The 19,793-nt window shown below is 32.7% G+C and overlaps 1 protein-coding gene across 2 annotated transcripts in view; it reads right to left on the reverse strand.

Annotated features, from left to right (window-relative positions):
- The window catches only part of TEX15 (testis expressed 15, meiosis and synapsis associated), a 64,400-nt gene that overhangs the window by 7,303 nt on the left and 37,304 nt on the right, over positions 1–19,793 (reverse strand). For both annotated transcript variants that reach the window (XM_016136150.2, XM_016136151.2), the window contains exons 5-8: positions 14,894–15,131; positions 12,726–12,872; positions 11,046–11,208; positions 408–7,768 (exon numbers count right to left, since the gene is read on the reverse strand). In XM_016136150.2, coding sequence (XP_015991636.2) covers positions 408–7,768; positions 11,046–11,208; positions 12,726–12,872; positions 14,894–15,131 — 7,909 coding nt within the window. The remainder of the gene's footprint in view (positions 1–407; positions 7,769–11,045; positions 11,209–12,725; positions 12,873–14,893; positions 15,132–19,793) is intronic.

Below are 19,793 nucleotides of genomic sequence, written 5' to 3' on the forward strand. Positions count from 1 at the left end.
GTCAAAAACAGAGGCTCTATTAGCCAGTTTTTAATATTATTACATTAAGTATAGCCTTGTTATATAGAAGCTATTCAGTAAATACTTGGTCATTCGTTTAACTCACATTCATGATACTGGACTTTCCCTTAACAAGTCATTAAAATTCACATCCTTCCAAGAAATAGTTTCTAAGCTAAATAATTTAGTTTGTAAGTTTAACAGACATTTGCAAGGTATCTCTCATATAATCATTCATATCTTAATAGATAATATAAATTGTTGAATTCGATACTTTAGTATTGATTTTGCAAGGCAATATTTAAAGCATTCTCGATTTTTACAGTTCTGCAAACTACTTATTTGCTTAGACTAGACTTGCTCTCAAAAAGACTACTACATAGGTTTCATTTTGAAACATTCATTACCTTTTGTTTTTTATAGCTGGAAACAGTAGTGCTTTTTTCTTGTTTCTGAGAGTCTTTACATCTGTCTAAAGTAATAGGTCGTTTTTTAGAAGAATTTGAAACATTTTTCATTACACACTCTGAAACTGAGGCTACCTTCATACAAGTACTGGATTTACTGATGTTCTTCCTAGGTTTTACAGGAACATTCACTTTTTCTTTTCTCTTCAGTTGGAAAGTCTTCTTTCTATTATGCAGCATTTGACATAGGATAAAGGAAATGGTTAATTCAGCATTTTTAGTACATATTATCTTCATATGTTCAATACTTTTCATGACTTTCATAACATGGGCCATTTTCCCTACATCTTTCCGAGGGGCAGCCATTAAATTTTTGAGCAACGTAGAAAACTGACTGTGGTTATATTCTAACTCCATCACAGTACTTCCAAAATTTATGGATGCTATACATGGCACAAAGTCAATATATGTGGAAATTGAATACTTAGACTTCTTTAGAAGTTTTTTTATTTCTTCAAGTTCTTCAAGTTCTCTTGAGAACAAATGAACAGCATATGAGCAATTAACAGCTTCATTATATTTGTAGATAATATCCAAATCTTTTTTACATTCAGAAATAGCAGTCTCTATCACTTTCCAAAGGCAATCTTTTGAGTTATCTTTAAGAAATGAAAAGGAAGCCATTTTTTCTTGGCATTGAACCAGATCAGGAAGAAGTGACAAATCAAACCAAAGCATACCTCGAAATCTCTGTTTGTCTAGTTTCTTTGCCATTGAGTTTTTAAGAAAATGAACTGTTTCAGAGAGCATGGCAATTTCGATATAGGTTTCAATAGCTTCAGGTTTTAAACTTACAGCCTCGTGGTTGTGACTTTTTACCACATCCAAAACGTTTTCTTCTGTGATGAAAATATTATCTAAGTTATCTTCTTGCAGCACATGAAAGTACTTTTTTAAATTTTCTAAGTGATCAGTACACTTCAAAGTGAGTTCTTGTAATTTTTCAAAGTCTGCAAATTCAGCTAGATCCAACATTTCACTAATACAACAAATATCTGGGTGCGAAAGCAACAAACTGTTAAATTTACAGTTTTCTATGTTAATTGTTGCTTTGTTTATTAGATCATCTGACTTTCTGGAAGCAATCACAGTATTCTCAAGTCCAATGTTGGAAACTTGTTCACTGCTTAAATCTTTAGACAATGTATCACATATTTTTTGCAACTTAGAAAAAGAATGTTGGTTCATTCTGAGTAGTGTTACTTTGTTCTTCTGTCCTGAGTATTTTTTGCTGAAAGACTGTCTCTTCTCTTTCCAAACAAGACTTTTCGCAGCATCAAAAAAGATATGTTCCAGACCATAAAGAGATATTTTAATACCTACTGCCTCACTGCTCTTGATAAAATTAACTTTTGAGGAGATCATTTCAATGATAATCCACAGATGGTCTTTTTTTCCTGGACAGGAATCAACTTTAGGAGAGTGCCCATACATACTGATCACCTTTAAAGTACTTTTTCTTAAGGTTTCTAGGTCTCCTAAACTATCTCCGAAGTTAACTCCACAGGTAAATGGAACGGAAAGAGAAAAGTCAAAGCAATCATAACAATGCTTCAATATTGCCTCACATTCATTAATCTGTCGTTTGTATTTTAAGACTGCATAGTATGAATGGTTTTCCCTTTTGGTTTCTTCAAACAGTTCAATTAATTGATCGTGATAGTTCTGCAACTCACAGAATGCGTTATATTTTAACCTTCCTTGAAAAGCAGGATAGAAATTGGATTGTTGTTGAAATCCACGTGGCTTGCCAAGCAGCTCACTGTACAATGTCTCATCATACCAAAGCAAGCTTCGGAATGTGGGTTCACCTCTTAAGAGCCTTTTTTTGTTTTCAATGAATTGAATGGTTTCCATCATCATTTGGAGTTCTACCAAGGAGTCAACAGCACATGGGTTTAATATGTGTTTGCAATTATTCCACAGGTTTTGTTCTACCAACAGTTCTCTTGAAATCAAGATTTGTTCAAGTGAACATTCTTGCTTTCTTTCAAAAGCTTCAACAAATAAAGGGAGAATGTTTTGACAAACCTTGGTTTCTTCTTGTAGACTCTGCAAAGATGATGCTTCATCTGCCCTCCTCAAAATTTGGTCTAGCCTACCTATAAGACCCAAATGATCAGCTGAGCAATGTTTTTCTTTTAATTCATTCATGTCTAATATAGGCTTCTTTTGAGTAGTGACTTCGGAGTTTTCAGAGGGAGCATGTGAAACAGGCATATGATTTATTCCTATGTCTGTTTTGGAATTACAGGCTATTTCGGAATGTAAGGTAGAGTCAGACTGAGAGCCATTACTAACTTTAACTCTTTCCTCTTTCTCTCGTTTGTTAAACTGATTAGAAACTGTGTTATTCAAAGAGATTGCCTCAGTACTATTTTTAATGGTTAGGTGAGAATCAATCAAGTTCTTTTTACCTGTTTTCTCACTTAAGTAACTTTCTTCTAAAATCTTATTCTTTTGATTTCTGTACTCAGTCTTAACAGTTGATCCTTCAGTCATGCTTTTTTTGTGAACTGAATCTTTTGCTTTTTCTGGCTGTTTAACTTTCCACATTTTTCTGTCTTGACTGTTTTTCTTTGCAATACATTTTTTTGAAGAATTCTTTACATCACCTTTCAAGAGCAGAGAACTATCACTGGAGAATAGTCTATTCATTACATTTTCCCCATGAGTTTTACTTTCTTCAGTTATGGGTTTGGGATCCGACTCAGAATTCTCCATAACATTTGTTTCATTCCCATCTATGTGGAAACAACTACTCGGAGAGGACTGTTCTGTCTTTAGAAGCTCCTGCTCCTTTCCACCACATCCTTGCTGACAGTGTGGTACATTGGTGGATGTTGCAAAAGAATCTACAGCAAAACTTCTCTGTTCCTCCAAATAAGACTTTGAAGATTCTCCTTCACTATCTGTCACTGGAGCAGTTGACAACAATTGAGGAATACTGTAACTCTTTCTGCTTGACATTGGAGTTAGATTTAATGGGTCCATAAGGATGCTTCCTGTAGTAGTGCCTGGTTTGGAGCTCTCATTTGGAGCTGTCCATTTTTCAGCAGTAAAATCTACTTCCAGGTTTCTTTTATAACCAGATGAAATAAGGTTATCTGGTTTGTAGATATCAACATTTAAAAAGTGCTTCACATTTGATTCTAAGACTGAAATGACTATGTCAGTTTTCACCTCTGTGTGAGCTATACAACTTGCATCATAATTTTTGTCTGTGCTAAAACTTAAATTGTTTTCATTTATGCATCTTAAAGATACTGAATTACTTTTGTTTATTATTCCATTAGCCTCAGCATTGTCTTTCATTGCATCTTTATTATGTTCTGAATGGTTCTCAAACTTTTCGTATTTACTAATGTTAGACAAAGACTTTATGTCAATTTGATTTTCTTTCTCAGTTAGCTTCTCATCTGGACAGTCTGGGGATAAGAGGCACCCAATGTTTCCAGAAGAGGGTTGAAGTTCAGATGATATTGGATTTCTCTTACTGCTAGTGTCATAAGCCAAATGGCTTGTACTTTGGGATGTGGAGCACAGGGATAACTGTGACTCAGGATATTCTTGATCACAAAATTCTGTCACATGAATAGTGGTGTGACTTGAGACACTGCTGGATATATTTTTCTTAGAAAAGCACTTTGTGATTCTCTGTCCATTTTTTTTGTAAGTCTTGCACTTTGATACATGAGTTAATGATTTATCAACGTCAAATTCCAAAGCTCTTCTCTCTCCAGGTTTGTCGTTTTTTCTTTTTGACAAAAAATGCTTAGTGGAATAATATCTTCTTTCAGAAAAAGAACTATAACCTTGGAGGTCACAACTTTCCCAAAAATTATTGCATATTATTGCATATGCTTTTGGTAATGGACTCTTTCTTTTCTCTCCCACTTTAGCTATAAGCTGCAAAGACGTGTGAACTCTTCTATGAGCTTTTTTCAAGTGAAGAACAGCTCTGTCAAGTTTTTTGGAAAGACGTTTGCTTTTACATAAAGATGCTTCACTGTTCAGAATATCCAAAACACTCCTAATGTGTTTTTCTGACCTTGAAAAGGTTTTAATTCGTCCTTCGGATAATGAAGAAAAACATTCAAATGCATCTTGAGCGGTTAGCCGCCTCCTCTTCTCACAAATTTCATGATGTCTTAAGTCATTACGTGGTATGTTCTCATCCCTAAAAGGTGTATGTGCCTTTCTTTTGCTAATTCTTGATTCTGTGCCCTTTTTACTTCTAGCATCATTATAATCGGTTTTTGACTTTGTAAGGGGACATCCGCTTTGGTTACTTATTGTTGTGGCATTAGAAGATTCAGTAAGCAAAGTTCCACTGTTTAGTTCTTCAGACGTGTGATTCATGTATGTATTATGACTCAAGTCGAAAGGAAGTGAGATTTCAGATTTATTCACTAGTCTCAATTCTTGCCTTATATTGCCAAATTCATCTTCACAAGGATAATCCGAATTTTCACCAGAACACTGGGAATAAATTTCAAATCCCGGAACTTTCCCCTCCTCATTTATTTCTGTATTTCTGGCTTCAGTTACATAATTACCAAAATTATCTTTCATTGCAAGGGATTCAATAGTGGCACTGAATTCTGGCATAACTATATTAGTAATTCTAACTTGTAGATCTGGAAGTAAAATTGGGTTGAAGAACTCTGTTTTGTTTTTTTGTACAGAGGGATAAAAACAACTACTTTCTTCAGAGTAATGCTGATCACTGTTCTCCCTTCTTGCGGTGCTTTTCAAAACTTCCTTCTCCCCATTACTGCTTCCTAGAAGACCCTCCCAATTAATACGAGACTTCAGAGCCTCATATGAGGCCCTGAATTCTTCATATAGTGTATTTCCATGGCTATGAACATCTTGTTGAAACAGAGTAGCATCATCACACTGTTCTGATCCTACTTCAATCTCATTTTCCAATTCAAAACTTTGAAGAACTAAGTTGTCACTTAATGATTGATGAAAAGACTCATTTAATTTATCTTTATCTATATCCATTTCACAATCAGAAACCGTGTGTTTTACTAACAAATGGAACTCTGGACTCTCAGAAGGACAAGTTTCTTTAAACTGGTATCTTTGGTATTCATGATTTGTGTCTGAGGGGACCATAGTACCAGCTATCTCTACTAGAGCATTTGAGTCTACATGTACTGAAGAACCTGCAATTTTGGGAAATATGGAAGCCAAAGGCTTTATATTCCTCCTGGTATTTTGAGTATCTTCTTGTTTTATGGCAGCGAAAGTATCTTCAGTTTCTAGTAATGCAGTTTCTGGTGATGCATATTTTTTCCAAGTCATATTAAACATGGTAGAAAACTCTTCAGAATTCAGAATTTCTACACTATTGTAATTTGTATTCTCACTCCTTTCATCCATATTGGTGACATTTTTGTTTATATGAAAACTCTGCTCATTTCTGCATATATTTGCTATATTGTTTTCTGTAGATGAAACAGTATCTTTCTCTTTAGCCTCAGTTTGGTTTTCTTTATTATTTCTTTGTTCTTTGAAATCAGTATTCAGGTGTATATTATTCAACTGTGCATTACAGAACAGAGTATAATCCTGACCTTTATCATCAATTTGAGGGATTCCATTGCTGTCTCTCTGAATGTTCTCTAATGACACTGGATCATTTTCATTTTTCCTATAGACATATGTATTTTCTCTAGCTATGTTGCAATTCGAATTGTCATGAGCTGTTTTAATGTCATGAGATGAAGTAACTGTACCAAGGGGCAATTCTTTGGTCTTGGGAATGTCTTTTGCTTCCTGGAAAGCATCGGTTACAATGCTAACACAGTTCTTCTGATTTGGCTTTTCCAACTTCTGTTCCATTAGTTTCTGAGAAATGGCAAAACCTGTATAAATGTTACCTTCATATGCCAAAGAGTGTTGAGGATGCTTTTGTGAAAGGCTCTCCACTCTTGCAGTAGGATTATTTTGTAACTCCAATGCTCGACAATCTAACTCATACTTTTCCTTTGTAGTAGATGCAGAAGGTTTTGATATTTCTAAATCCCGAGTGATTAATATTTGATCGTAGTTTTTCCCAAAAGAATGAAGACTCTCATCCTCTTTGTATTCTTGGTGCAAAGAAATATAACTATCTACTAGACTGGTTTTTGTTTCATTAGCACAATGATTATGAATTTCTTTCCACAAATTTTGCTCTCCTCCATATCTGGAATTGTCTTCTGGACCAGTGAAGCTTCTCACTTTTCCAATATTTTGAATGTACTCAGGCATGCTTTCTTTCCCTTGGAATGAAAAAACTGTAGACATTTGGTCACCAGTCTGACATATAGTTTTTAAATGAGAAGACTGTGCTTCCTGAGAAATGTGACTATTATACCCTTTTGTACAAGTATTCACTGATTCATAAGAGTTAAATGGCTCACTATTTTGTTCCATTAAAAGTGGGATGTTGTTTCTTTGTTGAGATCTCTGGGCTTTTTCCTCACTGTGTTTTTGGTTCTCAACTTCTGAAATGACATTTGACAAACACATTGGAAATGGAAAATTGTCTTGGCCCTGACAATGTCCTTCCATGGTAATTTTATTGGAAGTTGTATAATCACAGTTCTTAGAGCCCACTTTGTGAGTCTGAGATTGTGAATCATCAAAAGAAATTTTGAAGCAAGAGGCATCCAAACAATTCCTAAGAATAGCATGGTCACCAGGCATGACTTCAGATGGGGAGGCAGAATTAGTTGACACAGACAGGTTTATTTCTGGATTAACAAAATCTAAATTCTTCCCAAATGGTAAAAGCTCATTTAAAGCTGTCACATTATGTTTTCTCACGCTTTCTTCTCTCCTCATCAGTCTTGGGTCTTTGATGAGTTTTGAAGTAATAACTGTGTTCGAGCCAGTATTATTATAAAGGGGAAAAGCACCAGCAAGACCACTTAAAATATTTTTAAGATATGTCCAATTTAACAAGAGATCATCAGTAACACTTTCTCTGGTATCACTGGGAATAAGTGAAAGACCTGAGTCATATGTATGTACTTGAGAAGTGTCTCTACATTCTGTTAAATTGTACTCCATGTGTCCATTGCATGTTTCAAGTGCAGAAATGTTCCCATTTTGCACATTTCCATAGGAATTAGAAATATTTGAGCTGGAAGGATTTATCTCTAAATTCAGTGCTTTGCATGAACAGTTTTCCTGAACAAATGGATCTACAGGTTTCCTGAAATGCTCAAAGATGACTGTAGCATCTTTTCCTTTTCCAATCCTTTTGGCCACTGTACAGTTATTCAGAGAGCATGTTCTTTCTGTGGAAATAATAATAAAATTAGAAAAAAACAGGAAGAAAAAGTACTTCAACAGACAACTCTATTAATACAAATAAACTGTCATGAGTGATTTTAACTAAAAATTCATCAAATATCCTAATGATGAATAGAGTATGTTCTCAGCAGAAAAAGCAAGGAGAGAAGAGGATGAATTACAAACCAATACAGTGTAAATGATGGAGCATGAAACTCTGTCCTGGAGACTTTACTAAAGAAAGTTATTTGCCATAAAAAAAATTGGATTCTGTCAAATATTAAGAAACAGAAAAATTAAATAGGAATAAAAAAATGTTGATCATAGGCTAGGTACTTCTCATAATTTCCTATATTCGAATATTTAATAATAGAATCTACATGTTAGTAGGTAAAACTGTCTCCCTCTAACTACTGTTATCTTGCTGGAGAACAAAAAACTGAAAGGAAAGGGAAGGTTCCACAAAATCCTTCCCAGCAGCCAAAGCAAACCACTACCCCTGCTGCACAGTGAAACAATATTCCTGCAAATAGTTTATGTAAATAAAACACCGAAATATAAAAGCAAATTTTCTTTTATAATTCATAAAAATGTATTCTTTTAAAATTTCAGAAATAACTTCATGTTATAATAAAGGGACTTATCAAAACACATATTTAGCAAGTAAAATATTCAGAAAGCATTCATAGCTAAGAATACCATAAAACACCTTTATTAAAACAGAAATTAATGATGAGAAATTGCTTGTGAGATTTATGACATACATAAAGTTATAATCATATCACCAGGAAGTACTCTAAAGGTTCTTTTTCACAATACATTAGTAAGTAGCATGAGGTTTTTCCCCCATAATATAGTAAAAGATCGATTTGTTGAAGATTTTTAAATTCTATAACCATTTGTGATTATATTTTTTAATCACAGTAAGCTATAGTAGAAATATGACCACAAATAGAGATGTAGTTCTTGAGAGGGAGCTGTAGTAAACAGAAAAAATGAAAGGTAGATTCAGATACCTCCTTATACAAAAATAAAATAAAATTCATTGTTAATACATAAAAACCATAAAAATATTAGAAGGAAATATGGAGGAATAGTTTTACAATCTTGGGATAGGAAAGTACTTTTTAAGCATGACTAGAAATCCGAAAACCAAAAATTAAAATATGATGAGAGTTACATATAAATTAAATATTTTAATAGCCAAAATACGCAATCAACAAAACTCAGGAGAAAAAAACTTATAGAAAGTATATTTCGAATGAGACAACTTAGTACATCACTGGATATGTTAGAATACATAAAGAGTACATAGGAATATTCAAAAGATTAATAAAAAGAACACAATAGAAAAGTGGACAAAGTATATGAACAAAAGAATCACAGTTAAATAAAAACTGTCAACAAACAAAAAGATGTTCAATCCCACTAAATAAACAATATGATTTATATCTAAAAACGTTTTACTTGGCAAAGATTTTGAAGGATAATTAATACTGTACATATGTAAGCATTCGTTTATACTGTTTATGGGAGTATAAATTGGTACTAATCTCCTGGAAAAGTAAATCTACAGTAGTCATCAAAATGTAATGTATAATCATCTATACCTAGCACTTTTACTTGCATTAATACTTCTGATATATGTACAAAAATTTTTTAGTAGTCTAATTCAAGACAGCTGAAAGCTAGAAACTTATCAATATGGGACTAGTTAAATAAATATGACATATCGATCATTATAAAAGTAAAAGTACCATGTGTACATGCTATAAAAAAATGTCCTAGAAAAAGAATGTTATGCAGTTATTACAAATATTAAGATAAAGACAAACCAACATGTGAAGAGAAACCTAATCGCTTAAATTTATTTAATAATCTCAATTTCATAAATGTATGGTAAATGCATATTAAAATATAATGTGGATGATTTATAAAGTACTTTGTGTGGCTGCCAAGGATGGTTTTTCTAAGCACCTTATGCTTATTTGCTCATTTAATCTTTATAACATTTCCATTTTATTGATGAGAAGTGAAGTTAAGAGTGATTTGCCTAGGATGTTATGTTGTTTAAACTTAATAAAGTCATTTTAAATTTATTATTTTGGGCATTTTCATTAAATAATACATGAAAAGTGGAGAACCCAACATCTTCAACAATATAAGAAGTTGTAACGAGATGATATTTCAATTAACAAAACAAACTAATAAATAGTTATAAGCACCATATATTCTGTGGTGATGAAAATATTCCTTATCAGTGCTATCCAATACAGTAGCCAACAGACACATGTGGTTACTGAGCACTTGAAATATGCCTGGTGTAACTGAGAAATTAACCCAGCACTTTTACATCCACCTATTTACCCAAGAGAAATGAAAACACATGTCTATACCAAAACTTGTACAAGAATGTTCATAGCAGAATTATTCATAATTGCCAAAAAAGTGGAAACAACCCAAATGTCCATCAACTAATGATGGACAAATATAATGTAATGTATCTATACAATGAAACATTATTCCATAAAAAAGAATGAAGTACTGATACATGCTGTAACTTGTAAGAATCTAGAAAATACTGTTAAGTGAAAGTCATCAGTCATGAAAGGCCACATATTTGACTTCACTTACACGACATGCTCAGAACAGACAAATACGTAGAAATAGAAAGCAGATTAGTGATTGCTTGGGGGGTGGAGAGACTGACGGGAAATGGATATGATAAAGTTTATTTTAGAGATGATATCGATTGCTTATCACCCTCACTAGGCTGGCAGAAATAAACATTTCTAAAAAGTATATGCGTTGACAAGGATATAGATTATGTAACCTGATGTAGCCGTTTTTGAAAAGTATGTTGACATCGTCTTTGGATTGCATTGTACATTCCTCATGTGGATATACACTCTACTGAAAAACTCTTGCACATAGGCATTGAGACACTTACATGAATGTTTAAAATAGCAATGTCTGGAATATGAATAAAACTGGAATGTGTCCAAATATCCCCAGTCACAAAATGGAACGCCATGTGTGTATATGTACACATATGTATGAATGAAAATGAAGAAGCTACAGTTATACATGGAAGAATCAAACAAATACATTGAACTAAATACGTCACAAATATATCTACAATGTAATTTTAGAGATAGAAAATTTAAAATAGGTAAAGCATAACTATTTTGCTTAGAGATTCAGAATGTATTATAGAATAATATCCAGAAGTTGTAACACTAGCGAAAATATTACTGAAGTAGAATAATATATTTATCTCACCAGCCCTCTTAGGAAATCCTGTTGAGAGGAATCTCAAGGATGTCATAAGGTGCCCATTATCTACTTTTTGACCAATAAATTTTACTGTTACGATTGCATATGGAAGACACTGTCTAGGTTTATCTACTGGCTTTGAAAAAACATTGTATTCATAGAAGTATACCTGAAAGATGAAGAAGAAAAAAGAATATTTTTATGCTGATTAATTTTACCTTGAATAAAAGCCCATATTTTAAAAAAAAACTAATATAACTGCATGATGGATTTATTCATCTGTTTCCATTTACCCACCCCTCTCCCCACCTTTTTTAACCCTAGTTTACATATATATGTGTGTGTATATACATATACATATTTATTTTTTCAATTACAGTTCACATTCAATATTAGTCTCAAGTGTACAACACATTGATTATACATTTCTGTAACTTATGAAGTAAATCCAGTACCCATCTGACACCCTGCATAGCTACTACAATATTACTATACATATCCATGACTATTTTGTAACTATCAGTTTATATTAATCCCCTTCCCACTTCACCCATTTCTCTAGCCCTTCCCTCAATCTGGCAACCATCAAAATGGTCTCTGTATATATGAACTTGTTTTTGTTTTGTCTATTCATTCCTGCTCTCTAGATTCCACATGTAAGTGAAATCAGGTGACACTTGTCTGTCTTTGTCTTACTCCACTGAGCAAAATACCCTCTAGGTCTGTTCATATTGTTATGAATGGCAAGATTTCATTCTTTTTTATGGCTAAGTAATACGCCATTGTATATACATATCACCTCTTCTTTATTCATTCATCCAGTGATGGAACGCCCAGGTTGCCTCCACATCTTAGCTATTGTAAATAGTGCTGCAATAAACATATAGATATACACATCCCTTTGAAGTTGTATTTTAGGTTTCTTCGGATAAATACCCAGAAGTGGGATTACTAGGTCCTTCTTTGTCTCTTAATTCTAATTTTTTTTGAAGATATATATATCTTTTCCCTACCATATATTTTTTCCTTGGTTGGAAAATGCTGATGGGAGCAGATACAATCTATATTTAAATTTAAAAAGTATTTTTCTATTAAAACGCCAGTGTTTTTGCATGTGCTGTGAACCACTATACTATAGTTTATTTAATTGGAAAAGTTAATTAGGAAAATAACCATAGCTTAATACATTTTATAGGTGGGAGCATATATATACTTCTAGAAGGTTATCTTTATTTAATCATACATGATTATTATATATAATTTACTCTTCTGTAGAAGATTAAAGGCCTATCTCAGCAACATATGAAAGAAAATTATTGTTTCACATGTAATGACTGATACAAAAGCCTCTTTTGCAAAGTTAAAAAAGATCAATAACATTATTCAAAATAGCCTTGTTTAAAAAAAATTGGCATGTTTTGCAAGATAGGAATTAATCTATGGAACATCTAAATACAAGTAGCCACTTTACTTTGAACAAAGTTAAATATAAATTCGAAAACTACTGACATTCTCCCATCACAAATATTAAAACATCTTTCACTATCCATTTATTTAAGGTCATATTATATTAAATGACTTAAAAGATTTTCCTTTAATATTTCAGAAAGTTGTTTTAAGTTCTGTATCATACAATGTGAGGCATGTGACTTTCAAGTAGTCAACTGGACTAAAAAGTTAACATACTGCTGAACTGTAGGCTTGTAGCTCAATGGTATCTTTCAGAGAAGGTGTACTTCTTGACATATGGCAATCAAAGTTAGGAGAGGGATCCAAAGAAACTTTGTTTTTATCCACTGAAGGCTGAATTTTCTTCACTTTTCCAAAGAGAACCTTAAAAAAAGGCAAAAAGGAGGTCCATAAAAATAGACTGAAACACTTTAAACTCTCATAATTGAAGAGTGAAGCTAGCTTTTTTTAAAGAAAGAAATATGAATGGAAATAAATCCATGTCCCAGATGAAAGGACATTGTAATTATGTCAATTCCCTCCAAATTAAACTCTACAACTATAGTAATCCCAATAAAAATTTCAGCAAATATATTTTCAGAAATGAGTTTTAGGCTAAAAACTTATCTAGAAGACTAAACAAATAAGAATACCTCAGAAAATTTTGGAAAAAAAATTCAGGGGAAAAATTTTAGGTCAGATATAGAGAATGATGGATCAGGACAGGTGACTTGTACTTCCAGATATTTAATAAATTTTAAAAGGATGATTTTACCAGTAGAAAAGATGCGGGTGGTGGGGAACTGGACAAAATAAAAAACCTAGCAAGTCTACTCATCTGTAAAAACACAGTATAATATTAAAAGTACCATTTCAAATAAGTGAAACAAAAACAGATTATTCAGTAAGTGCTATGAAACAACTGAAAAAAAAAAAGCTCCTTCCTTAATCTATAAATAACAAAATAAATAACATACGAGCTATATATTTATAATGCAAGCATTGTAGAAAAACTATCAGCAAATCTTTATCTGATCTCAAAGTGAGAATTCTTATCTAAGCATGTGTGCCAAGAAACCATGAACTAAAAACATAGACTTCACTGTAAAATATTTAAAAACTTCTGTACATCAAAAATAAATGAATATAAAACTTAAAAAGGAACATGAACATGACTACTTGATAAAAGACAATGAGGAAGAAAATGGAATTAATATGAAAACAAGTACACATTTTATTTAAAGTCAGCTATTCTATTATTGTTTTTTAATATGCTAATGTATTCATTCAAAATTAAAAACAGTACTAAATGTAATGTGGAATCTTACATTTGGATACTGAAAGAGAAAAAAGCATTAGTGGAAAAACTAACAAAAACTGAACGAAGTCTGTAGTTTAGTTAATAGTACTCTTAATCAATATTACCTTCTTTTCATTTTATTTTATAATTTTTAAATTTCTATTTATTTTTTTATTGAGATATAATTGACATGTACAATATTAATTTCTTAGTTTTGGTAAATGTGCCATAGTTATATGAAATGTTACAGACAAAAGCATAGCTCTCAAGATACACATTAATGAGTTACAAATAACCAAAAAAAAAAAAAGGAAAAAAGATAAAAACAAGAAACTGCCAAACGATCAAAGGATATTTATAGTGAATTCACTAAATATTGTCTATATATATATGCAGAATCTTTAAACTCAGCAATAACTATAAAAAAAGAAACAGAACTGAGCCAATGAGAAACTATCACTTATTAGACTGGCGACTTTTTTTTTTTTTAAGTATAATATACAAAGTTAGTGAGGGTGTGAGATAACAAGCACTCCAACACATTGTGGATAGAAATGTCAATTACTACTAGTTGCAAAAACTGTTCAGAGGCCCCATATACCTGTATCCAGTTTTTCCTAATATTGACATACTACATAAGCATGGTAAAATTATTAAAATTAAGAAATTAACATTGTACAATATTTTTAACTAAATTAAACAGTAAGAGTTTAGTAATTTTAGCTTAAGCCACAATAATGTTTTGAAAAATGTTTTGAAAAAGGATACTTAATACCAATGTTTTGAAAAAGGATACTTAAAATACTCTGGCATTAATTAGAGTCTGAACAAAAGAAAGGAGAGTCAATTAAGACAGAAAAAATATACATTGGGAAGACAAAGACAATAAAGGTTGCCTTCGCTTACTTGAATTTTTGTTTTATACTTCACACCCAATAAGAATCAGAAATTGGAGAAAATTTTGAATAGTGATGATGATGATGATGATAAATATATTACTTATTTTATGTAACTTAAAACATTAATAATTCATATTCAAAGGAAGATGTGTTCAGGTCAATTTAAAACAAACAGCATAATTTAATATTTGTATTATGCTACCTACCTTAAAAATTATAATACTTTCTACAGTAATGCTTCTAGTATGAGCATAATTCAAGGCAATATCAACATGTCTAAATATATAAATTCCAAGAAGAGGATTTCCTAATATCTTCAATGTAGATGTTTTGGTACTTATCCCATTCTGATATATCTCAGCCACATCACTCTGAGGAAGTGCTAAAAAGCAGAAATGTTCTTCAAGTTCTCTGCCATGTCTTCCACTCTCACGCATCTCCGCCCTAAAGTAAAACAAAAGGCATGTAGTTAAATGAGAATACCAACAGAATTTTCAAGAAGAGAAATATTTCCGCATACAACAGTTAGAAACAAGACAATTACTGATGACATTCAGAAGTGTTATTATCTTATGGAAACAAGTTAGGCTGAAAATTATCCAAAGAAAGAATTCAAGAAGTGGTTAGATAACTACCTGTCCAGAATTATGAACTGTATAGGACAGTGATAATAAGTAGTAAAATTTCCTAAATGTTGCTAATATGCCCAACACTGTTAAGGCTTAACCTCTACATGTATTTTGTTTTCAACTCCCCCCAAACTGAGTTGCTATTGTTATTATTATTGTTTTTGTTGCACCATTTTTAAAATGAATAAAGGAATATGATATTCAGTTAAAACTTGCCAAAGTAGCAAAGTGATAGAGTTGGAAATAGTCCAGAGCTTAAGTTCTTATTTGTGTTATGGAGGAAGGGACATGCATTTCTTAAATATATATACATATATATGGTCAATTATTAGGGACATTCTCCATTCTTCCGGAACTCTGATAGCAGCTGGAGAAAGAAGCGAGTATTTGATTACACACTATCTTAATAGTAAACAAATTATAAATCATGCTTAGAAAAGATTATACCTAAAGTGTAGATAGATACTCATGAAATGTTGACTACATTCAAGAACTACTTAAAAATATAAAGCATATATTGCTCCCCCCATCCCCACGAAAATGGCAGATTAGAGAGGGAGTTCTATATGGCTTGCTCAGGAGTGGCAGCACTAGCAAACAACATGGCAGAAATGTGATTCCAAATGATTATCAGCAATGGAGAACCCACAGAACCTAAAAGTAACGTGTATACCACAAAAGAAAATTGTTCTTGAAAACCACATGCTACCATTATTTTCTGAACACTACTTGGAGAATTTGTATAAAGTATACTATTCACATTAGTGTACTATTTGTTTTATTTGCATGAATGACTTACCATTAACAGTACACAGTGTCTCAAAACACATGGCAACAATTACAATCAAAACTGACTGATTAAATCATGACCACTTTTCTCAGTTCCTGGGAATATCAACCTTAACTTTATCTTTTTTTTTATTGTTATGGTGACATTGGTTAACGAAATCAAGTAAATTTCAAATGTACAATTCAACAGTAAATTATATATATTTTGCACTGTATGCTCACTGACACTTAGATTTCCTTCTGTCACCACATATTTGATCCCTTTCGCCCCATCTACCTTCCTGCCTCCTCCCTTCCCTCTGGTAACCACTAGTCTATCTATAGTCCATGTCCATGAGTCTGTCTGTCATGTTTGCTTGTTGCTTTTAGGTTTATATCCCACATATAAATGATATCACGTGGTTTTCACTTTTTTCTTTCTGGATTATTTCACTTACCATGATTATCTTAAGGTCTATCCATGTTGTCACAAATGGCAGTATTTCATCCCATCTTATAGCTGAGTAATATTCCATTGTATATATGTACCACAGCTTCTTTAGCCAATCACTTACTGTAGGACACTTCAGCTGCTTCCACGTCCTGGTTATGATAAATATTGCTGCTAAAAACATTGGTGTACAAATATCTTTTCGGATTAATGTTTTCAAGTCTTTGGGGTAAATACCCAGTAGAGGGATTGCTGGATCATCTGATAGATCAATTCTTAGTTGTTTGAGGAACCTCCATATTGTTTTCCATAGTCGCTGTACTAATCTGCAGTCCCACCAGCAGTGTATGAGGGGTCCTTTTTCTCCACATCCTTTCCAACATTTGTTATTTGTCCTGTTGATAACGGCTATTCTAACAGGTGTGAGATGGTATCTCATTGTGGTTTTGATTTGCATTTCTCTAATAGCTAGTGATGTTTAGCATTCTTTCATATGCTTCGTGGCCATTTGCATGTCTTCTTGGGAGAAATGTCTGTTCAGGTCCTCTGCCCATTTTTTAATTGAATCATTTTTTGTTGTTGCTGTTGTTATTGAGTTGTATGAGTTCTTTGTACATTTTGGATAATAGACCCTTATTGGAGGCTTGCTTGCAAATATATTTTCCCATTAGGATGGTTGTCCCTTTACTTTGTTGACTGTTTCTTTAGCTGAGCAAAAGCTTTTAAGTTTGATGTAATCCCATTCATTTATTTTGCTTTTATTTCCCTTACTTTTGAGATCAATTCATAAAATCCTCTTTTAAGTCTAAGGTCCATGAGTTGAATTCCTATATTTTCTACTATGCAATGTATTATATTTGGTCTTATATTCCGGTCTTTAATCCACTTTGAGTTAATTCTGGTGTGTGGTGATAGACAATAGTCTAGTTTCATTCTTTTTACAGATGGCTTTCCAGTTTTCCCAGCATCATTTATTGAAGAGGCTTTCCTTCCTCCACTGTATATTTTTGGCTCCTCTGTCGAAAATTATTTGCCCATATGAACATGAGTTTACTTCTGAACTCTCGATTCTGTTCCACTGGTCTATGTGTCCGTTTTCCTGCCAATGCCATGCCACTTTGATTACTGTCACTTTGTAGTATAATTTGAACTCAGAGTGATGCCTCCAGCCTTGTTCTTTTTCTCAGGACGGCTTTGGCGATTCAGGGTCTTTTGTGCTTCCATAAAAATCTGATGGTTTTTGTTCTATCTTTAAAAAATGCTGACAGCATTTTGATGGGGATTGCATTAAATCTGTATAATGCTTTAGGTAACATGTTCATTTTAACTATGTTGACTCTTCCAATCCAAGAACCGGAAAACTTTCCATTTCTTTGTATCTTCTTCAATTTCTTTTAATAGGGTCTTGTAGTTCTCATCATACAGGTCCTTCACATGTTTTGTTAAATTTATTCCTAGGTATTTTATTCTTTTTGTTGCAATTGCAAAAGGAATTATTTTTTCCACTTCTTTTTCTGATGCTTCATTATTACAGTATTCGGATGCTATGAATTTTTGAATGTTGATTTTGTGTCCAGAGACTTTACTGTATTTGCTTATTGTTTCTAGTAGTATTCTTGTGCAGTCTTTAGGGTTTTCTATATAGAGAATCATGTCATCTGCAAATAGTGACAGTATGACTTCTTTGTTTCCTATTTGGATGCCTTTTATATTTTTCTCTTGTCTGCACTTACTAGGACTTCCAATGTTATTTCGAATAATAATGGTGATAGTGGACAGCCTTGTCTTCTTCTTGATCTTAGAGGGAAGGTTTTTAGTTTTTGTATAATGTTGACTGAGGGTTAGTTATATATAGCCTTTATTATGTTAAAGTACTTTCCTTCTATACCTATTTAATTAAGTGTTTTGATCATAAATGGATGTTGTATCTTGTCAAAGGCTTTTTCTGTATCAATTGATAAGATCATATGATTCTTATTTTTTGTTTATGTGGTGTATCACATTAATCGATTTGTGTATGTTGAACCATCCCTGTGCCCCCCCCCCCACCTGGGATGAAACCCACTTGATCGTGGTGTATAATCTTTTTAACATGTTGCTGTATTCAGTTCCCTAGTACCTTATTTAGGACTTCTGCATCTGTGTCCATGAGAGAAAGCAGTCTATAGTTTTCTTTTAGAGTGTTATCTTTAGCATGTTTAGGTATCAGGATAATAATGGCCTCATAAAATGAGTTGGAAAGTATTGCCTCCTCTTCGATTTTTTGGAAGAGTTTGAGAATAGGTATCAAATCTTCTTTGAATGGTTGGTAGAACTCACTGGTGAAGCCATCTGATCTTCTACTTTTACTTTTGGTAGGTTTTTGATGATTGTTTCAATTTCTATACTGCTGATCGGTCTATTTAGATTTTCCAGTTCTCTTGATTCTGTTTAAGATGATGTATCTTTTAAAGCATTGTCTATTCCATCTAGGTTATTAAATTTGGTGTTATACTTTTTCATAGTATTCTTGTATGATCCTTTGTATTTCTGTGGAGTCTGTCGTAATTTCTCCTCTTTCACCCGAGTTTATTTGTGTCCTTTCTCTTTTTGTTTAGTGAGTCTAGACAGGGGTTTGTCAATTTTATTAAACTTCTCAAAGAACCAGCACTTTATTGCATTTATTTTTTTCTATTTTTTGTTTGTTTTCAATTTCACTTAATTCTGCTCTAATTTTGATTATTTCTTTCCTTCTGCTGAGTTTAGGTTTCATTTTATTCTTCCTTTTCTAGTTTTTAAAGATGATCCGTTAAGTAGTTTTTTGAGATAGGCCTGTAATAATATGAATTTTCCTCTTATTACCACTTTTGCCATTTTCCCAAAGATTTAACATATTGTACTATCATTACCATTTGTTTCTATGTATCTCTTGATCATTCTTTTTATTTCTCTAACCCAGTCATTCTTTAGTAGCACATTGTTTAATCTCCATGTGGTTCTTCCTACTCTTAACTGTTGATCTCCAGCTTCAAAGCATTATGATCAGAGAATAGTTGGTATGATTGTAACCCTCTTTTATTTGTTGAGGCTAACTCTGTGTCCCAGCATGTGCAATCCTTGAGAATGTTCCATGTGCACTAGAGAAGAATGTATAAGCAAGCAATTGTTTTGGGATGAAAGGCTTTGTAAATATCAATTATATCCAGTTCTTCCGATGTGTCATTTTTCCTTACTGTTTTTTCCTTATTGATTTTCTGTTTGGACGATCTGCCCATTTCC

This window comes from Rousettus aegyptiacus, unplaced genomic scaffold (genome assembly GCF_014176215.1).
Source record: "Rousettus aegyptiacus isolate mRouAeg1 unplaced genomic scaffold, mRouAeg1.p scaffold_m13_p_11, whole genome shotgun sequence".
Classification (NCBI taxonomy): Eukaryota; Metazoa; Chordata; class Mammalia; order Chiroptera; family Pteropodidae; genus Rousettus; species Rousettus aegyptiacus.